The sequence below is a fragment of the Sus scrofa genome, chromosome 2 (assembly GCF_054392235.1).
Source record: "Sus scrofa isolate SSC_HxYL_T2T_F1_AM1 chromosome 2, Sscrofa_HxYL_maternal_Yorkshire_Landrace_v2.0, whole genome shotgun sequence".
Classification (NCBI taxonomy): domain Eukaryota; kingdom Metazoa; phylum Chordata; class Mammalia; order Artiodactyla; family Suidae; genus Sus; species Sus scrofa.
This window is the reverse complement of record NC_139384.1, coordinates 11,757,297-11,773,037: the sequence shown is the minus strand read 5'-3', so window position 1 is coordinate 11,773,037 and position 15,741 is coordinate 11,757,297. Positions and strand designations below refer to the sequence as shown.

At 48.6% G+C, this 15,741-nt stretch overlaps 1 protein-coding gene across 15 annotated transcripts in view; it reads left to right on the top strand.

Moving 5' to 3' along the window:
* Positions 1-15,741, top strand: part of STX3 (syntaxin 3) — a 44,752-nt gene that overhangs the window by 16,990 nt on the left and 12,021 nt on the right. For all 15 annotated transcript variants that reach the window (XR_014836950.1, XM_021082987.2, XM_021082985.2 and 12 more), the window contains exons 2-6: positions 1,296-1,379; positions 10,382-10,481; positions 11,052-11,126; positions 12,516-12,583; positions 15,461-15,569. Coding sequence is in view for 14 of the 15 variants with exons in the window: in XM_021082987.2 (XP_020938646.1) it covers positions 1,296-1,379; positions 10,382-10,481; positions 11,052-11,126; positions 12,516-12,583; positions 15,461-15,569 (436 nt within the window). In the remaining variant the exon portion in view is untranslated. The remainder of the gene's footprint in view (positions 1-1,295; positions 1,380-10,381; positions 10,482-11,051; positions 11,127-12,515; positions 12,584-15,460; positions 15,570-15,741) is intronic.

The following is a 15,741-nucleotide window of genomic DNA, read 5'->3' as shown; positions in this document are numbered from 1 at the left end:
TGAGAGTGACATGTCTTGCTTGGCTTAGAAGGTTGTCAGGCACTGAAGGGTGTGAAGGAGAGCTGTCCAGGGTGTAACCCACACTGCCGCCCCCACCCCCCAACGACCAGCACTCCCTCTGTGCTTAGAAAGATGGGCCGTGTGCAGTGCAGCAGTCCTCTGGAAGCCCTTTCTTTTGTTTGTTTGTTTGTTTGTTTTTTCTTTTTTAAGGCTGCACCCATGGCATATGGAAGTGCCCAGGCTAGGGGTTGAATCAGAGCTATAGCTGCCGGCCTATGTCACAGCCACAGCAAGGCAAGATCCAAGCCACGTCTGCAACATACACCACAGCTCAAACAGCTCATGGCAACACTGGATCCTTAACCCACTGAGGGAGGCCAGGGATCGAACCCACAACCTCGTGGTTCCTAGTCAGATTCGTTTCCTCTGCATCAGGATGGGAACTCTGAAAGCCCTTTCTCTAAATGGCCATTTTGTGGTTTGCAGAGGTAGTTGTATGCGATTAAGAAAGCTGGGGTCCCCAGGGGTTGCTGGGCGTGGGGGGGAAGAGCTTCCTTTTCCCTAGAAACATGAGCTCTGACAGCACACAGTCCTGTTTCCTTTGCGATAGGTGGTTTCTATAAACAGGAAAATGTTTGCTCCTACTGTGAGGATTTGAAGCTAGTGCTTTGGAGCAGGTGGGGCTAGGATTGATTTGGATATGGATCCCTGGTAGGGTGGGTCATGCATCTGAACATTGTGGAGAAGGGCTTAGGAACTTGGGGTCCAAATCCAGAGGATGGGCTAGAATCTGCTGTGTGACTTTGGTCAAGTTCCTTAACCTCTCTGTCTTAGGTTCTCCAACAGGAATGAGTTACAGTAACGTCACCAATACCACCAACCACCAAAACATAACATTTATTGAGTACTTACTGTATGCCAGGCACTGTGCAAACATGTTTTATATTCATTATCTCATTTATTCCATAAACCAACCTATGACGTAAGTAGTGTTATTATTAGCACTATGCAGATAAGAAAATTTAGGCACAGCGAGGTTAGTGACTGTGCCCTTTGCTCCCTTCCTCTCCACCCTCCCCCATCCCCTGGCAAAATATTAGTAAGTGTGGAGCTAGAATTTGAATGCAGACAGTGTGACATCAGAGTTTGATGTATCACAGAGCTGCTCTGAGTTTTAAAGGAGAGTGTGTATGTAAAACGCTTACCATAGATACAGCTCCTGGTCCTGAGTGAGCACTCAGCATTGTTATCTCTGGTGTTTTTGGTCTCACCCTTCTCTGTTTTGTCTCTCACAGAAGCAGCTGACACAGGATGATGATGCTGATGAGGTCGAGATTGCTGTTGACAACACAGCTTTCATGGATGAGTTCTTTTCTGAGGTAGGTGCCCTTCTGGTGGTTTCTTCTGAATGTATGTACGGAAACACCAACTTCCTTAGCCAAGAATAAAAACCCACAGATTGTTCAGGGGTAGCAGAGGGAAGTCAGTCTCTTGCTTGGGTGGGTTGACCAGACCAGGAGGTTATAAGGAGAGTCTCTTCAGTGCTGGGGAGGGTTTGGATTTTTCAATCATGCTGAGAAAGTCAGCAGAAGGTAAATGACATATAATTAAAGAGATGCTGTTAAAGTGTTATACTACATGAAACATTTTAATGATAGCCTTTCTTGCCGAAATTAACATAATTTAAATATAGAACCAGCCCTTAGGGGACCACAGCCACAAATGTAAAAAAAAAAAAAAAAAACAAACCAAAAAACCCCAGTGTTCGCATTTTAGCTCTGTGGTTTAAGAACCTGACATAGCGTCTGTGAGGATGTGGGTTCGATATCCCTGGCTTCACGCAGTCGATTAAGGATCGGAATAAGTCGCAGATGTGGCTCAGATCTAGTGTTGCTGTGGAGTAGGCCTCAGCTGCAACTTCGATTTGACCCCTAGCCCGGGAACTTCCATATCCTGCAGGTGGGGCTGTAAAAAGAAAGACAAAACCCCAAACACTGTGTTTTTTAGGCCTGTGATTCAGATCAGATTTTTTTTTTTCCCTTTAAATATCCAGTCCCTTTGACTTGGTTCTGGTGATAACTGAGAAACCAAAAACCCACCAGATTGTTTTTTATTTTTTGTTTGAAATTTAACCGAGGCAAAAAATGGGTGGCTCATGTCTACAGATTCACAGGCTTTGAATAGAGAGTGCTGTTGGGAAGGGGCTGTGGTCAACAGTGGATGCTGGAAAGCTTGGGTGGGGGGCGGGAGTTGTGTATCACCAACAGAAACACGGGCTTTGGAGCCAGGTAAATGCAGGTTCCAGCCTCAGCCCTGCTTCTGACAGCTGTTGATCTTGTGAATGTTCCTGAACAGGCTTGGTTTCCTTGTCTGTATACTGGGATTGACACTATTAATTCCCCACCGGGCTCTTGTGAGGGTTAAGTTGGGTGATGTTCCTAGAACATTCTGTGGGGCCTCTGACATGTCTGTGCTCAGTGAATGATGCTTCAGCCAAACTAAACCGAACCTCAGAGTCCAGGCACTGGAGTTCCTGCCACCATCCTCTGATTTCTTTAGTGAAGCTTTTATTGTGTATTCAAAGGTGTCATATTCCTTTTGCAGGGCAGGTGTGGGTACATCCTCTAGAGTGTGGACGTGGAAAAGCCGCCCTCCAGTTCCTCTCTAAGTGGAGTGGAGCAGGATCTGATGGCGCTGTGAGAGTCATAAGCAGGTGCAAGAGTGAGCTTGAGTGCAGCTGGCCTGCCTGGGAAGTTGGCCGTCAGTGCAGCACAGATCCGTGCCCTCTCCGTGGGTGGGTCTGTCCCTTTGGTCAAGGAGTCATAATGAGATCAAACAATGCTTGTGTTTTGCGAGTCCAGCGTTATTCTAGGTGTGGACTGTGGAAGGGAAAGGTCTTCCTGTTCAGTGCTGGGGGTGGACTTGAGATGGGGAATGTTGCCGTAGCTCATCCCTCTGATCTTGTCTTGGAGAAGCAGATACATGAGTTTCTCTCCTAAGCTAAGGATTCTTGGAGTTCTCATTGTGGTGCCGTGGAAATGAATCCGACTAGTGTCCATGAAGATGCGGGCTCAATCCTTGGCCTCACTCAGGGGGGTTAAGGATCCAGTGTTGCCATGAGTTATGGTGTAGGTCCCAGATGTGGCTGTGGCTGGCAGCTGCAGCTCCAATTTGACCCCTCACCTGGGAACTTCCATATGCCGTGGTATGGCCCTAAAAAGACCAAAAAAAAAAAAAAAGATTCTTCTCCAGTAACAATATCCTGCCCCCTCCTCTTAACCCAGAAAGAGGGGCCCTGAGAGGCAATATTCCTGGCGAGGTGGGAAGGTGGGTGGTGGGCGGTGGCCTGGGAGACGTAGTCCGAGTCTCTTCTCAGGCCCGTAATAGCAGTTGACCAGGGGCAGGTTACTTAATGCAGCTGGGTTTTGTTTGTTTTTTTTTTTTTTTTTTTGCTATTTCTTTGGGCCACTCCCGCGACATATGGAGGTTCCCAGGCTAGGGGTCGAATTGGAGCTGTAGCCACCGGCCTACGCCAGAGCCACAGCAACGCAGGATCCGAGCCATGTCTGCAACCTACACCACAGCTCACAGCAACGCCTGATCCTTAACCCACTGAGCGAGGGCAGGGACCGAACCCGCCACCTCATGGTTCCTAGTCGGATTCGTTAACCACTGCGCCACGACGGGAACTCCCCTGCAGCTGGGTTTTGAATCCTGCTCTGGAGATGAGGAATGGCAGCCCTCACCTTTCAAGGCCATGGTGAGGATCACGTGCGATCCCAGGAGGGCTGTACACCTGGAAAGCGTTATCTGACCACAACAGCGCCAGATGGATGGTAGTTATTTCGGAGACCTAACAAGGACTTGAGGGCTGCTGCTTTCCTTACTGCTTTCTCTTCATTAAATGCTTTTCTATCATTTAAAAGAAAAAAAAAAAAAAGCCTATCACATTTGGGGAGAGAAGAGGACAGCATGGTGGGTGGAAAAAGCATGATTTTTGGACTTAATTCCTTATCTGCCGCTAACTGTGTGATCTTGGGCATGTGCCTTAATTTCTCTAGGTCTCTGTGGGTTTATCTATGAGATGGGGAGAAAAATATTCACCTCACAGTTTTGTTGGGGATTAAAGAAGCCAACACTCAGTGCTTAGAGGGGGCTTAGGAAGTGTTACTTTCCTTTTTTCTCATCTGAAAGAGCAGAGGGAGGATTAGTATGGAGGAGACAGAGGCCAGAGGGAGCGGGTCATGGAAAGGGAGCCTGTAGGTGCTGGCTGCCCATGGATCCTGGTCTCAGTCTCAGCTCTGCCCTTTACTAGTGGTTTAAAAGCTCCAAGCAAATGGTATAACCGGTTGTTTAACTGCCCTAAACCCCAATTTCCTCTAAAGTGGAAAGAGCAGTACCTGCTGGTTATTAGAAAGTATACAGATGTACCCAGCGTGGTGTCTGACACATGGCAAGTATATCTCCAGTGATAAACTATAGTTCTCTTCACCAGTCTCTTCCCCAGTCTATTTGTGAATAAGTGGTTTTGTTCATAAACAGATAAACTGCACAGTTTAATTTTCGAGAATGTGGTCTGGCAGTGTCCTTGCAAGTGGGTTAAAGTGTATCATTTCAGATGATGGAGATTTGGGGAAGTGAGACGGTGTCCCCTTCTAGGTGTTGGAGGCACACACCCTGCCCATCCTGCGGGAGAGAGCTGAGTAGATTTCTTGGGAATGCACTCTCTTGTTTAAAAAAAAAAAAAAAGCAAAAGACTCAGTGCCTTTTGGACTGCTTCCAGCAAGTCGGTCAGCCCTGGTTGTTTGCCGAGGGCCGATGGTGTGAATCACAGCTTGGTCAGAGAGGCGTTTGCGAGGTGCAGGTGAAGTCACAAGACCAGGATGTTTTCAGAATGCGCTTTGCCCTGTAAAACTTAAGCGGTTTCTCCAGCTTCCCAGTTGTTGCAGAAAAGAATTGGCCCATGGGTGTTCAGGCCTCCTTGTCTGATTAAGCCAGGGTCTAGTCAATGATAAACCCCAGGTTATTGTCTAATTTGCAGTTAATCTGTTTTCCTTGATCTCTTTGTTCAGTTGGCAGAGAGAACAAAGTTGAAGAGGAGAAGTTCCTCTTGTAGCTCAGCGGTAACGAACCCAGCTAGTATCCATGAAGACGTGGGTTCGATCCCTGGCTTTGCTCAGTGGGTTAAGGATCCTGCATTGTCATGAGTTGTTGCAGTCTTGACTCAGATTGCGTGTGGCTATGGCTGTGGCTGTGGCTGGCAGCCACAGTTCCTTTTTGACCCCTAGCCTGGGAACTTCCATATGCCACGGGTACGGCCCCAGAAAGCCAACAAACTAACAAACACACAAAAAACATCCCAAAAAACAAACAAAAAAAGCAAAGTTGAAGAGGAAATAGGACCTACCTGAGAAGGCAGGGTTGAGAGATGGAGCCTGTTCTGGTTGTGTGGTTGTCTGTTGCTATAGCAAGTCACCCTAACAGTTAGTGGTGTAAGATCACCCCTTGGTAATCCTTGTGGATCCTGTGGGTTAGGGATTCAGACACGGCCCAGTGGAGGTGGGTTGTTTTGGCTCTACAATTTCTGGGGCCTTCGCTGGGAAGACTTGGACAGCCAGAGTCTGGAATCTCAGAGACTTCTTTATTCAAACGTCTGTGCCTGGGACTAGGGTGACTCAAAGGAGGGTTTGTACATGACTTCTTTCTGTGGCTTGGGCTTCTAGCGTGACTGACTCAGGGACATGGGGTTTGCTAGAGGAGGCTCAGGGCTCCAGGGCAAGTGTCGCAGCTACAGAAGTCGTACAGTACATCCCTTACATCCCTTATGCCACGCTCTGTTGTTGAAGCTGTCACAAGCCGGCCAGGTTCCAGAGGACAGTATGTAAACACCACCGCTCATTGAGGAGCATCAGGAGTTTGTGCCATGTTTTGAAACAACCCTAAGACATTACCCTGCACCAGCATCCCAGGCAGTGAGATAGGTGGCAGTTTAGAAAAGTTCAAAAATCCTTTTATCAGGGAGGAAAACTACCCCAGTCCTCCACGCTGACCTCCCTTGTGGTCCATTGGCTGGCAGTGGATCACATGGTCATGGCCCTTCTTGCTGGAAGGGAGACCAGGAAAGCGAGAACTTAGCAAAGGGACAGGATGGTTAGGATTGCCTTTGGACTGATCTTGATTCATCCTCTGGGTCTGGCAACATGGCAAATTCATAAGAAAGGGCAGGGGCAGGCACGGATGGCTATTTGGATGGTGGTGTATGAGATGCAAAAAGGCTTCTGTGATCAGGTATGTTTGAGAAACCCTCAATACTCTTGTCCTCCCATGGAGATTGAACCATGAACTTACTAAAGATCCCAGAAATCCTATGATAAAGAAACCTGGTTAACCTGCCTCTCTTGACATTTATTTTTTCATAGAACCCTTTCTGACATAGAACTTCCATTAACAGAATGAATGAATACATTTCGGAGAAGGCTTTTATACAGTTTTCTTTCTTGGCTGGGCTTAAAAAAATGTCTGAGACCCAATCTCGCAGTGGTGTGGGAAGCAAGCTTGTCTCTTGAGTTACTTGGATTCATTTATCTATTCGTTAAGGAAACTTGTGCCGAGGGACCCCACGTGCTTGGCCCAGTGATGGGGATCCAGGTGGCTGCGGGGGACGAGGTGGGCAGAGCAATGGCTGGTTAGAGGAACTGGGAGGTGAGCAGCCTTGTGGTTTCTGTTAAAAAGGAAGAGCCTCAGAGTGGATGTAACTTGGACATCTAGGCGTTAAGTCGAAGCTAGCCGGTTAAATACTCTCCAGCTCTTTCTTGAAGTAGCATCTTCGGATGACTAGGTGAGCTGGTAGGTCCTGCTGTTCTGGGCTCTTTTCGATCACCAGGCATGAAGCCTTTGCTGGTCATTTGCCTGTTTTTTGCTCTCAGGTCCATTCCCCACCCTTCCTGTGCTCTGCTCTGTATTGCGAGGAACTCATTGCCCAAGTTCCCTTGCCAACTGGCTTTTGGTGTGTTTGACCCAGGGGAGGCGGGGGAGATGAGGCCACAGCCTCCCTCCCTAGATGTATCTCTTCCGTGGCTTCAACTTGCACTCCACAGACCCCGCCTCCATGGTTCCTATCCTGCCAGTCAGTTCCAACACGGCCTGGCTCCCACGAGAGGAGCACTGGTGACACCGCTTTCCTTCTTTGACCCTCCAGCCTGCTGCTGCAAATTTCGAGTGCCTCACCATCCTCTGGCTTTTCAATTCTTGCATCTCTGTAAAGAGTCCCCTCTATTTTATTACTTTGATTAAAATAACTAGGTAGGTTTTTATTTTCCTGACTATATTCTGAGTGATGCAAAGCCCAAATACACTTCATCGGTTGGAGATTATTGTCTAAGAATACTAGTTTTCATGGGTCAATATAATGCTGAGATTCTTTCTGTCTGTCTTGCTTGCTGTCTTCCTTCCTTCCTTCCTTTTTAGGGCCGCACCCATGGCATACTGAAGTTCCCAGGCTGGGGCTCCAATCAGAGCTGCAGCAGCCAGCCTACGCCACAGCAACCCCAGATCCAAGCTGTGTCTGTGCCCTACACCACAGCTCATGGCAGTGCTGGATCCTTAACCCACTGAGCAAGGCCAGGGATTGAACCCTCCTCCTCATGGATACTAGTCAGGTTCGTTACCTCTGGGCCACGATGGAAACTCTGAACTTGAATTTTTAGATTCGGCACCTGCCAATTTCCAACCAGTCCTGCCCCTCAGTCTTTGGTTATCTGGCGAATGCACAAAAGGAAATTAGTTTGCATGTACCTACTGCCATGAAATACCCAGAAAGTCACTTTTGAGAAAAACTAATATTTCCAAGAAAAAACAGAGACACAAACTTCAAGGAAAAAAAAAAAAAAAAAGCTCTGTGATTGGCCAGTTGCCCATCCTGAAGTCCTGAAGGAGTTTGATGAACTGACTAAATTACTCAGTTACTAAATCAGAGTCCCTGAGATACTCGCAAATGAGGAGGTTGATGAGGACAGAGGGAAAAGGGCAGCGGCAGTGGGGGGGGGGGGGTGGAGGTTGGGGGGAGGGGAGACCTCTGACGTGGAAGGTCCCGCAGGTGGGTTGAGGACGGTGCCTGGGCCCAGTTCTGCCTGTCTAGCTCTGTGAGCCATTTACTGTCGGGTCTCCAAGTGTCTGGAGTGACTCTGAGCTTGGGGTCCAACAGCTTCATGCCACCAACTTCCTACCTCGTCTTATTATCACTGATCAAACTTGGGGTCCGCAGGTTCTTTATGAAATAATGTTTCGGGATGTGTCTTCCAAAACATCCTGTCCATTGAACATACAAAACCTCAGGCCTCCAGCTTTGCCCAAAGATGGCAATTAGTACAGTTGTTAAACTCATTTTAAAATGGTGAGTACAGAGAGTTCCCGTCGTGGCGCAGCGGAAATGAATCCGACTAGGAACCATGAGGTTTCAGGTTCGATCCCTGGCCTCGCTCAGTGGGTTAAGGATCTGGTGTTGCCCTGAGCTGTGGTGTAGTTTGCAGATGCAGCTCGGATTTGGCGTTGCTATGGCTCTGGTGTAGGCCGGCGGCTACAGCTCTGATTAGACCCCTATCCTGGGAACCTCCATGTGCTGTGGGTGCGGCCCTCAAAAGACCAAAGACGAAAATAAATAAATAAAAAATAAGATGGTGAGAACATTTTATTCTAGAAAGCCTTTTTTCTTGTTTCTGTTTTGTACATTGTATTTGCTCTGGCAAGATAGTCATGTGATGGAAGTGAAAACATGGGGCGATGCAGTGACATTTTATGAGCTATAAGAGGAACCAGTGTTTGATGTGAGAGAGAAAGAGAGAGGGAAGGGTAAGGTGGCCATTTCTGGGTCCCCCGAGGGCCTCATTATGAGGTGGTTATAGCCCAAAGCCACTGGCATTCACAGGTGATAACATAGGCGTTATTTATTTATTTATTTATTTTTACTGGTCAGGTGGGCTTGGGATGCTGCTAAAAGTGAGCGTATGGGGAAGCCAAAAACATTATCTTAACTCTAATGGAAAAATGGTCCCAGTTGGACCCTGGAGGGCACTGTTTGAGTGCTGTTCCTTCCACCACCTCTGTGACCTTTTTAACCCTTCATTTCCTTATTGGAAAAATGGTCCCAATGCAGTGTTGTGATTTGTTTGGCCAGCATTTAAAATGCTTCACAAATGTCTGGGTAGGTCCTTGTATTTGTCCTTACACTCTGCTGATATGATTGCATTGAGATGTTATTCCATATCTTCAAGCAAGCGATTCTCTTGTCAAACTATGGTGCGTTCAAGCCAATTTATTTGTAGAAGGCGGAGTCCATGTCCCAGTGGCAAAAATACTTATTGGAGGGGTAGAGAACTCAAGTTTTACTTCTCGACTTTCTTTGCAATTGGGAGAGCCATGACTAGGTTTTTGAAAACAAGTGAATTATTCACTGGAAGAAAGAGCATCTTGAGTTGTATTTTCATTGCATCTTGGGTGTTAAGATCTTACTGTTTGGCGTTTTACCAGATTTCTGTTGTTGACTGTGGCAGCGCTGATGTGCCCCTCATTGTGGAAGTGTGGCAGGTGATATGGGGGGGGGTTCTTAGGTCCCTGGCATGGGCTGCCTCCTGCAGTTGTGCCGTGACCACCTCAGCAGGGGCCGTGGGGTAGGGGCGCCCGGTGTCTTTTGAGAGGGAGCTGAGGCTGCACTTAACGCTCAGCAGAGTCCTGGATGGTGTGCTATCTGGGAGTGAGGTGCGGCTGGAAGTCCTTTCTGATGCACACTGTACAGTCAGGAACCTCAGGAATGGCAGAAATGGTCCATGGCTCCAGCCCCTGGGTCCTGATCATCTGAGGCCGTCAGCCAGTGAGAGGCATTTGCCCAGAACTGGAGCTGGCCCGTCTCCCCAGGTGGTCACTGCTTCCTCCCTCTTTCTCTTCCTCTGTTTCTCTCTTCCTCTTCCTCTCATTCTTCTCTCTCTGTTTCTCACCCTCTAGGTCTGTTCTCTCCCTCTCTTTTCTTTCCCTCTTTCCTTTTCCCCTCTCTCCCATCCTCACTCTCTGAGGTTCCCAGTTTTAGAGGAGCTGAGCATCAGCCTGAGAAGGTTTCATGACCCTTCCCTCTGGTTCCCTCATGGGTCTTTCTGGCCGGAATCCTCTCAGTCAAGGTGAGCAAGTGTATTCCTCTCAGGGAGCGATGAGGACGGATCTTCAGTGACTGCTCTGACTACGGAGAGGGTCGTCACTGGGCTCAGGGGTCCTCAGAAGACCTTTCTCGCCACCGTCTTCTTCCACAAACCCAGAAGGCGGGCAGAAAGTTCTGCTACCTTTCATTCTGGACATGATCATAGCTGTATTCTCCCTCTTGTCTTTCTAATTTTAGATCGAGGAAACTCGACTCAACATTGACAAGATCTCAGAGCATGTGGAGGAAGCTAAGAAACTCTACAGCATCATTCTCTCTGCGCCCATTCCAGAGCCAAGTGGGTGTTGACTCAGGGCTGAATCACCCACTGTGACCCTTGGCCACTGGGGCTGGGCCTCGGCCGGCAGGGGAGGGGATGTGTTACCTCACACTGACGTCCGGACCACGTCATCGCCCACCCCCCCTCACCCACTTCTGACTCACACTGCCCTGACCGCCATCAGCGCTTCTCTTCATGGTTCCCCTCAACCCGTTTTGCCAAACTTTCCTCTGCTTCCCAACCATCTGTTTCATGACTGGCAATGACTCTGCTGCTCAAATACCTCATCTCTGCCCCACTGCTGCTCTTGTGCCATTTCCTCCACCTGAAATGCCCCCCCCCCTATTTTTCCATGAACTGTTTTTATTCTCTAAGTCTGAGGTAGGGGGTGCCTGGAAAAAAAATGCCTGTTAAAAATAAGCCCTCTATGATCCTAATGAGGATGCCTGGGGAGCCCACCGGGATGTGCGCTGCTCTGGGTGGAGGGCGCTGAAAAAGCACCCCATCTCTTCCATTGATTGTTGTAGCTGACTAAACAATCAGTCTTTTCTACCTGCCTGATTCCACCTGCCTTTTTTTTTTATCCAGAAACCAAGGATGACCTGGAGCAGCTCACGACTGAGATCAAGAAAAGGGCCAACAACGTCCGGAACAAACTGAAGAGTAAGAAGGCAGCAGGGGGTTCAGGCAGCTCCCCCCTCCCACCCCCATCCATCTCACGGCCTCTGGGTCCGACTCTTCCCGATGGGAGTGACACTCTTTGTGCCATCTTTTTTTTTTTTTTTTTTTTTTGTCTTTTGTCTTTTTGTTGTTGTTGTTGTTGCTATCTCTTGGGCCGCTTCCGCGGCATATGGAGGTTCCCAGGCTAGGGGTTGAATCGGAGCTGTAGCCACTGTCCTACGCCAGAGCCACAGCAACGCGGGATCCGAGCCGCGTCTGCAACCTACACCACAGCTCACGGCAACGCCGGATCGTTAACCCACTGAGCAAGGGCAGGAACCGAACCCGCGACCTCATGGTTCCTAGTCGGATTCGTTAACCACTGCGCCACGACGGGAACTCCTGTGCCATCTTTGTTCGTGGTCTGGGCACTGTCCCTGGAATAGACCTATTCTAGCCCCAGAAATTCTGTCTGCTCTTGGGTCATGACTGTGGCTGGAGAAGTCCGGAGTGGAAGTTTGGAGGCGGGAATGAAAGTGTGCTGAATATTTGTGTGACTTGGTCCTTAAACTTAGTCCGTCAACTTTTTTCCTCCTGGTCCCGATTCTTCGGCTCCTACAGACACATGAATAGTGGTGTTGGTTATCTATGGATGCCGGAGAGGTTGTTTACAGATATTTCTTGGGGACCAGGTGTCTCACCCTCCATTTCCACCACCCCCACCCCTTGGCTTAGGGCATTCCTCAGTGAAGCCACTCTCATAGAGTTGGTTCCCCTGGGGCCCAGAAGTCATAAGTCATTTGCATTCTTGCCCCATTGTGTTTGGTGACGAGTGCTTGCTGTTGGTCAGAGTATGAAAGTGGCATTGCTCAGCCTAAGTAATCAGTTCTCAGCCAAAGCAGACGGCGCTACCTGTTTTCACGGGGGTGGAGGTGGAGGTCGCTAGTGGCAGCTTCCATCTGTAGCACTGATCATGTGCCAAGCCCTCAGTGGGCATCCTCCTTTCATTTCCACATCAGAATCGCCAGAGAGGGGCACTGCTCTTTATTCCATCTTACAGATGAGAGAATGGGAACACAGGTTAAGTGGCTTTTCCAGAGGTAGACGGCTAGTAGGTGGCGGGGCAAGGATTTGAGCCCATGTCTCTTGATGACAGAGACCCGAGTGGCTGACCCCTGAGCTGAGATGTAGCTGAGGAAGGCGTGTGCCTGGGAAAGGCGTGGAGTGTGCGTCTGGTGGCTCACGAGGGAGCTGGCCTTCCGAGACGGGGCCTGCCTGCTGTCATGTCTCCTGGCCCAGGTGTGAGAATGAGAGTCAGGGTTGCATTGTGCAGCGCGTGTCCTGGCAGAGAGCAGCAGATGCCTTGCTAGAACGCCCTTCTCTCCCACCCAGGCATGGAGAGGCATATCGAAGAAGACGAGGTCCGGTCGTCAGCAGACCTTCGGATTCGGAAATCCCAGGTGAGAGTTTCCCTGGTCTAACGATCATCTAGTCCGATCTTTTTTTTATTTATTTTTTCCTAGCTTTTTAATCTATTTATTTTTATTTATAAAACTTTTTATTGAGGAGTTTCCGTTGGGGCGCAGTGGAAACGCATCTGACTAGTATCTATGAGGAGGTAGGTTTGATCCCTGGCCTCGCTCAGTGGGTTAAGGATCCCGTGTTGCCATGAGTTTTGGTGTAGGTTGCAGATGTGGTGCAGATCTCACGTTGCTGTGTCCCTGGTGTAGGCTGGTGGCTACAGCTCCGATTTGACCCCTAACCTTAGAACCTCCATATGCTGCGGGAGTGGCCCAAGAAATGGCAAAAAAGACCAAAAAAAAAAAAAAAAAGAGGCTCTTCAGACTTAATGGGGTGGGGGGGCAGTTGAGTGTTTTAAATTAGTGGGGTAGGTGTTCTCATCATGGCTCAGAGAAACAAATTCAGCCGCTAGCCTGGGAACCTCCATATGCTGCAAGTGTGACCCTAAAAATACCAAAAAAAAAAAAAAGGTAGTAAGGTGTGGTTGGTTGGGGTGAGTATCCTGGGAGATATGTATATATTTCTCAGATTCTTTTTCATTATAGGTTATTATAAGATATTGAATATAGTTCCCCTGCTGTACAGTAAATCCTTGTTGTTTATTTCATATACAGCAGTGTGTATCTGTTAATCCCAGACTCTTAATTTATCCCCCTCCCTTTCCCTTTGGTAATTATAAGTTTGTTTTCTATATCTGTGAATCTGTTCATTTGTATTATTTTTTAGAATCCACCTATAAGTGATATCATATAATATTTGTCTTTGTCTGACTTACTTAGTATGATAATCTCTAGTTCCATCCATGTTGTTGCAAATGGTATTATTTCATTTTCATTCCTTTTCATGGCTGAGTAGTGTTTCATGGTATGTATACATACCACTTCTTCACCTGTTCATCTGTTACTTCCCTGTCTTGGTTATTATAAATAGCATTGCTCTGAACATAGGCATGCATGTATCCTTTTGAATTAGTTTTGTCCAGATAGATGCCCACGAATGGGATGGCTGGGTTATATGGTAGTTGTATATTTAGTTTTTAAAGGAACCTCCATACTGTTTTCCGTAGTGGCTGCATGAATTTACATTCCCACCATCATGTAGGGGGGTTCTCTTTTCTAGCAGTGGAGTCTTAAAAAAAAACAAAAAAACAAAACAGCTCTTGTTTGGAATTCAGTTTGAAGAGCTGGTAGAGGAGAGCTGCCCAGGTTGAAGTAGGGGACGGGGTCGAGTCTGGCCCTGGTGGCCCCTCTCACACTCTCCTCTATGGAGGCCTCTGAGGCTCCCAGAGGCAGCTTAGGGTTGAGCGTGCCTCCCTGGTTTACAGCTGAGGAAACTAAAGTGTTCCTTCCGAAGATTGTTGGTCATCATTTGTCCTGTTTGGTGGTCATCAGACACATGATCCTTGTCCTTGAAGAAATAGCACGATGTTCAAGTGGCACAAGGAAACTTGACACAAGACCCCCAGGAAAGCCATGTAGAAAGACATGCTGAAACGCACATGCCCTCAGCCTCAGATGAGCTCGGGGAGAGCTGGGGTGCCCAGAGGCGGCTGGGCCATGGATGGGCAAGAGTGCCACTGTGGGAGTTCCCCTTGTGGCTCAGTGGGTTAAGAACCCAACATAGTGTGCATGAGGTTGTGGGTTTGATCTTTGGCCACAACAAAAAAGTAAAAAGAGTGCCACCATGTACAGGCCCAGGAAGAGATTCTCCTTAGAGGCATGGGGGCAAAAGTGGTGTGTGTGTGGGGGTGTGTGTGTGTATGTGTGTGTGTGTGTGTGTGTGTGTGTGTGTGTGTGTGTGTTGGAAGTGGTAGGGGTGGGGGGGCAGACATGAAGAGAACAGTCTGACTAGAGTAAAAAGTTTGTCTTGGAATAGTGAATATTGAGTTTCAGTAGAGAACACAGCGCCATATTCCAAAGGCCTGTGACTACCGTCTAGGGCGTTGCATTTGACTGAGTAGCCTGCATGTAACTTCAGGTTGCAGTCTATTAGGAAGATAGTCTGGTATCCATATGAAAGCGGATTGGCATGGGGAAGAGGCAAGAGGTGGGTGGGTCTCTAGTTGGGTTTTTGCAGTGGTTTTGGTCTGAATTTGCACGGTGATCATGGGATTGAAAGCACTGTAGATATGGATGATTTTTGCAAAGGAAAAACGAGTAGGGCTTGATGCTGAGAGGTGGGCAAAGAATCAAAATGATAAAGATAGGAGTTTAGGCCCCAGGGCCGTTGAGTGAATGCCTTGAGTTGGATGCAAGAAAAGTTGGGGAGATGAGTCTGCGTATGAGCCCAAGGACCTTTGGATGTAGGAGGTGAGTCCGCAGCTTTAGAGAGCAGGGCCTCTGAGATTCACAAAGAGGTCTCCTTTGGTCTCACAGTTACTTCACGAGTTCATCAAGGCAGGTAAACAAATACTGAACGCATGCTTTGGAAGGGTCAGCCGGCTCTCCCAGTGGTGTAAGGTTAGAAAACCAAAAAGTTGAGTCTCACAGTTCCCATCGTGACCCAGCAGGTTAAGAACCCGTGAGGATGCAGGTTTGATCCCTGGCCGCGCTCAGTGAGTTAAGGATCTGGCTTTTGCCACAAGCTGTGGTGTTGGTCCCAGATGCAGCTTGGATCCCCTGTGGCTGTGGCTGTGCCATAGGCTGGCAGCTCCTGTTTCACTCAGAGCTGGGGAACTTCCGTATGCTGAGGGTGCAGCTATGACAAGCCCGGTGCTGCCATAGAGGAGGCTGTGTGGGGGTGGGGTTCTGTAAGTCGTGGACCTTCTGTCTCCCTCTCCCCCCGGGGGCTCACGGCCTTTGACCTTGTCCCCACAGCACTCCGTCCTCTCCCGCAAGTTTGTGGAGGTGATGACCAAATACAACGAGGCGCAGGTGGACTTCCGTGAACGCAGCAAAGGGCGGATCCAGCGGCAGCTGGAGATCAGTGCGTGTTTGAAGTTTGGCCTGTGCCCCTTCCCCTTTCCTGCCACGCACTTGTCCGTCCCAGATTGTGAGGCTGGAGGAGAGGGAGCAGCTCCGTGGGTGGCCTCTGCCTTCTGTTTTGTGCCCAAGCCGAAGAGAGGCCTTACAGCACTGGCACATCCTGGACGTGGTGT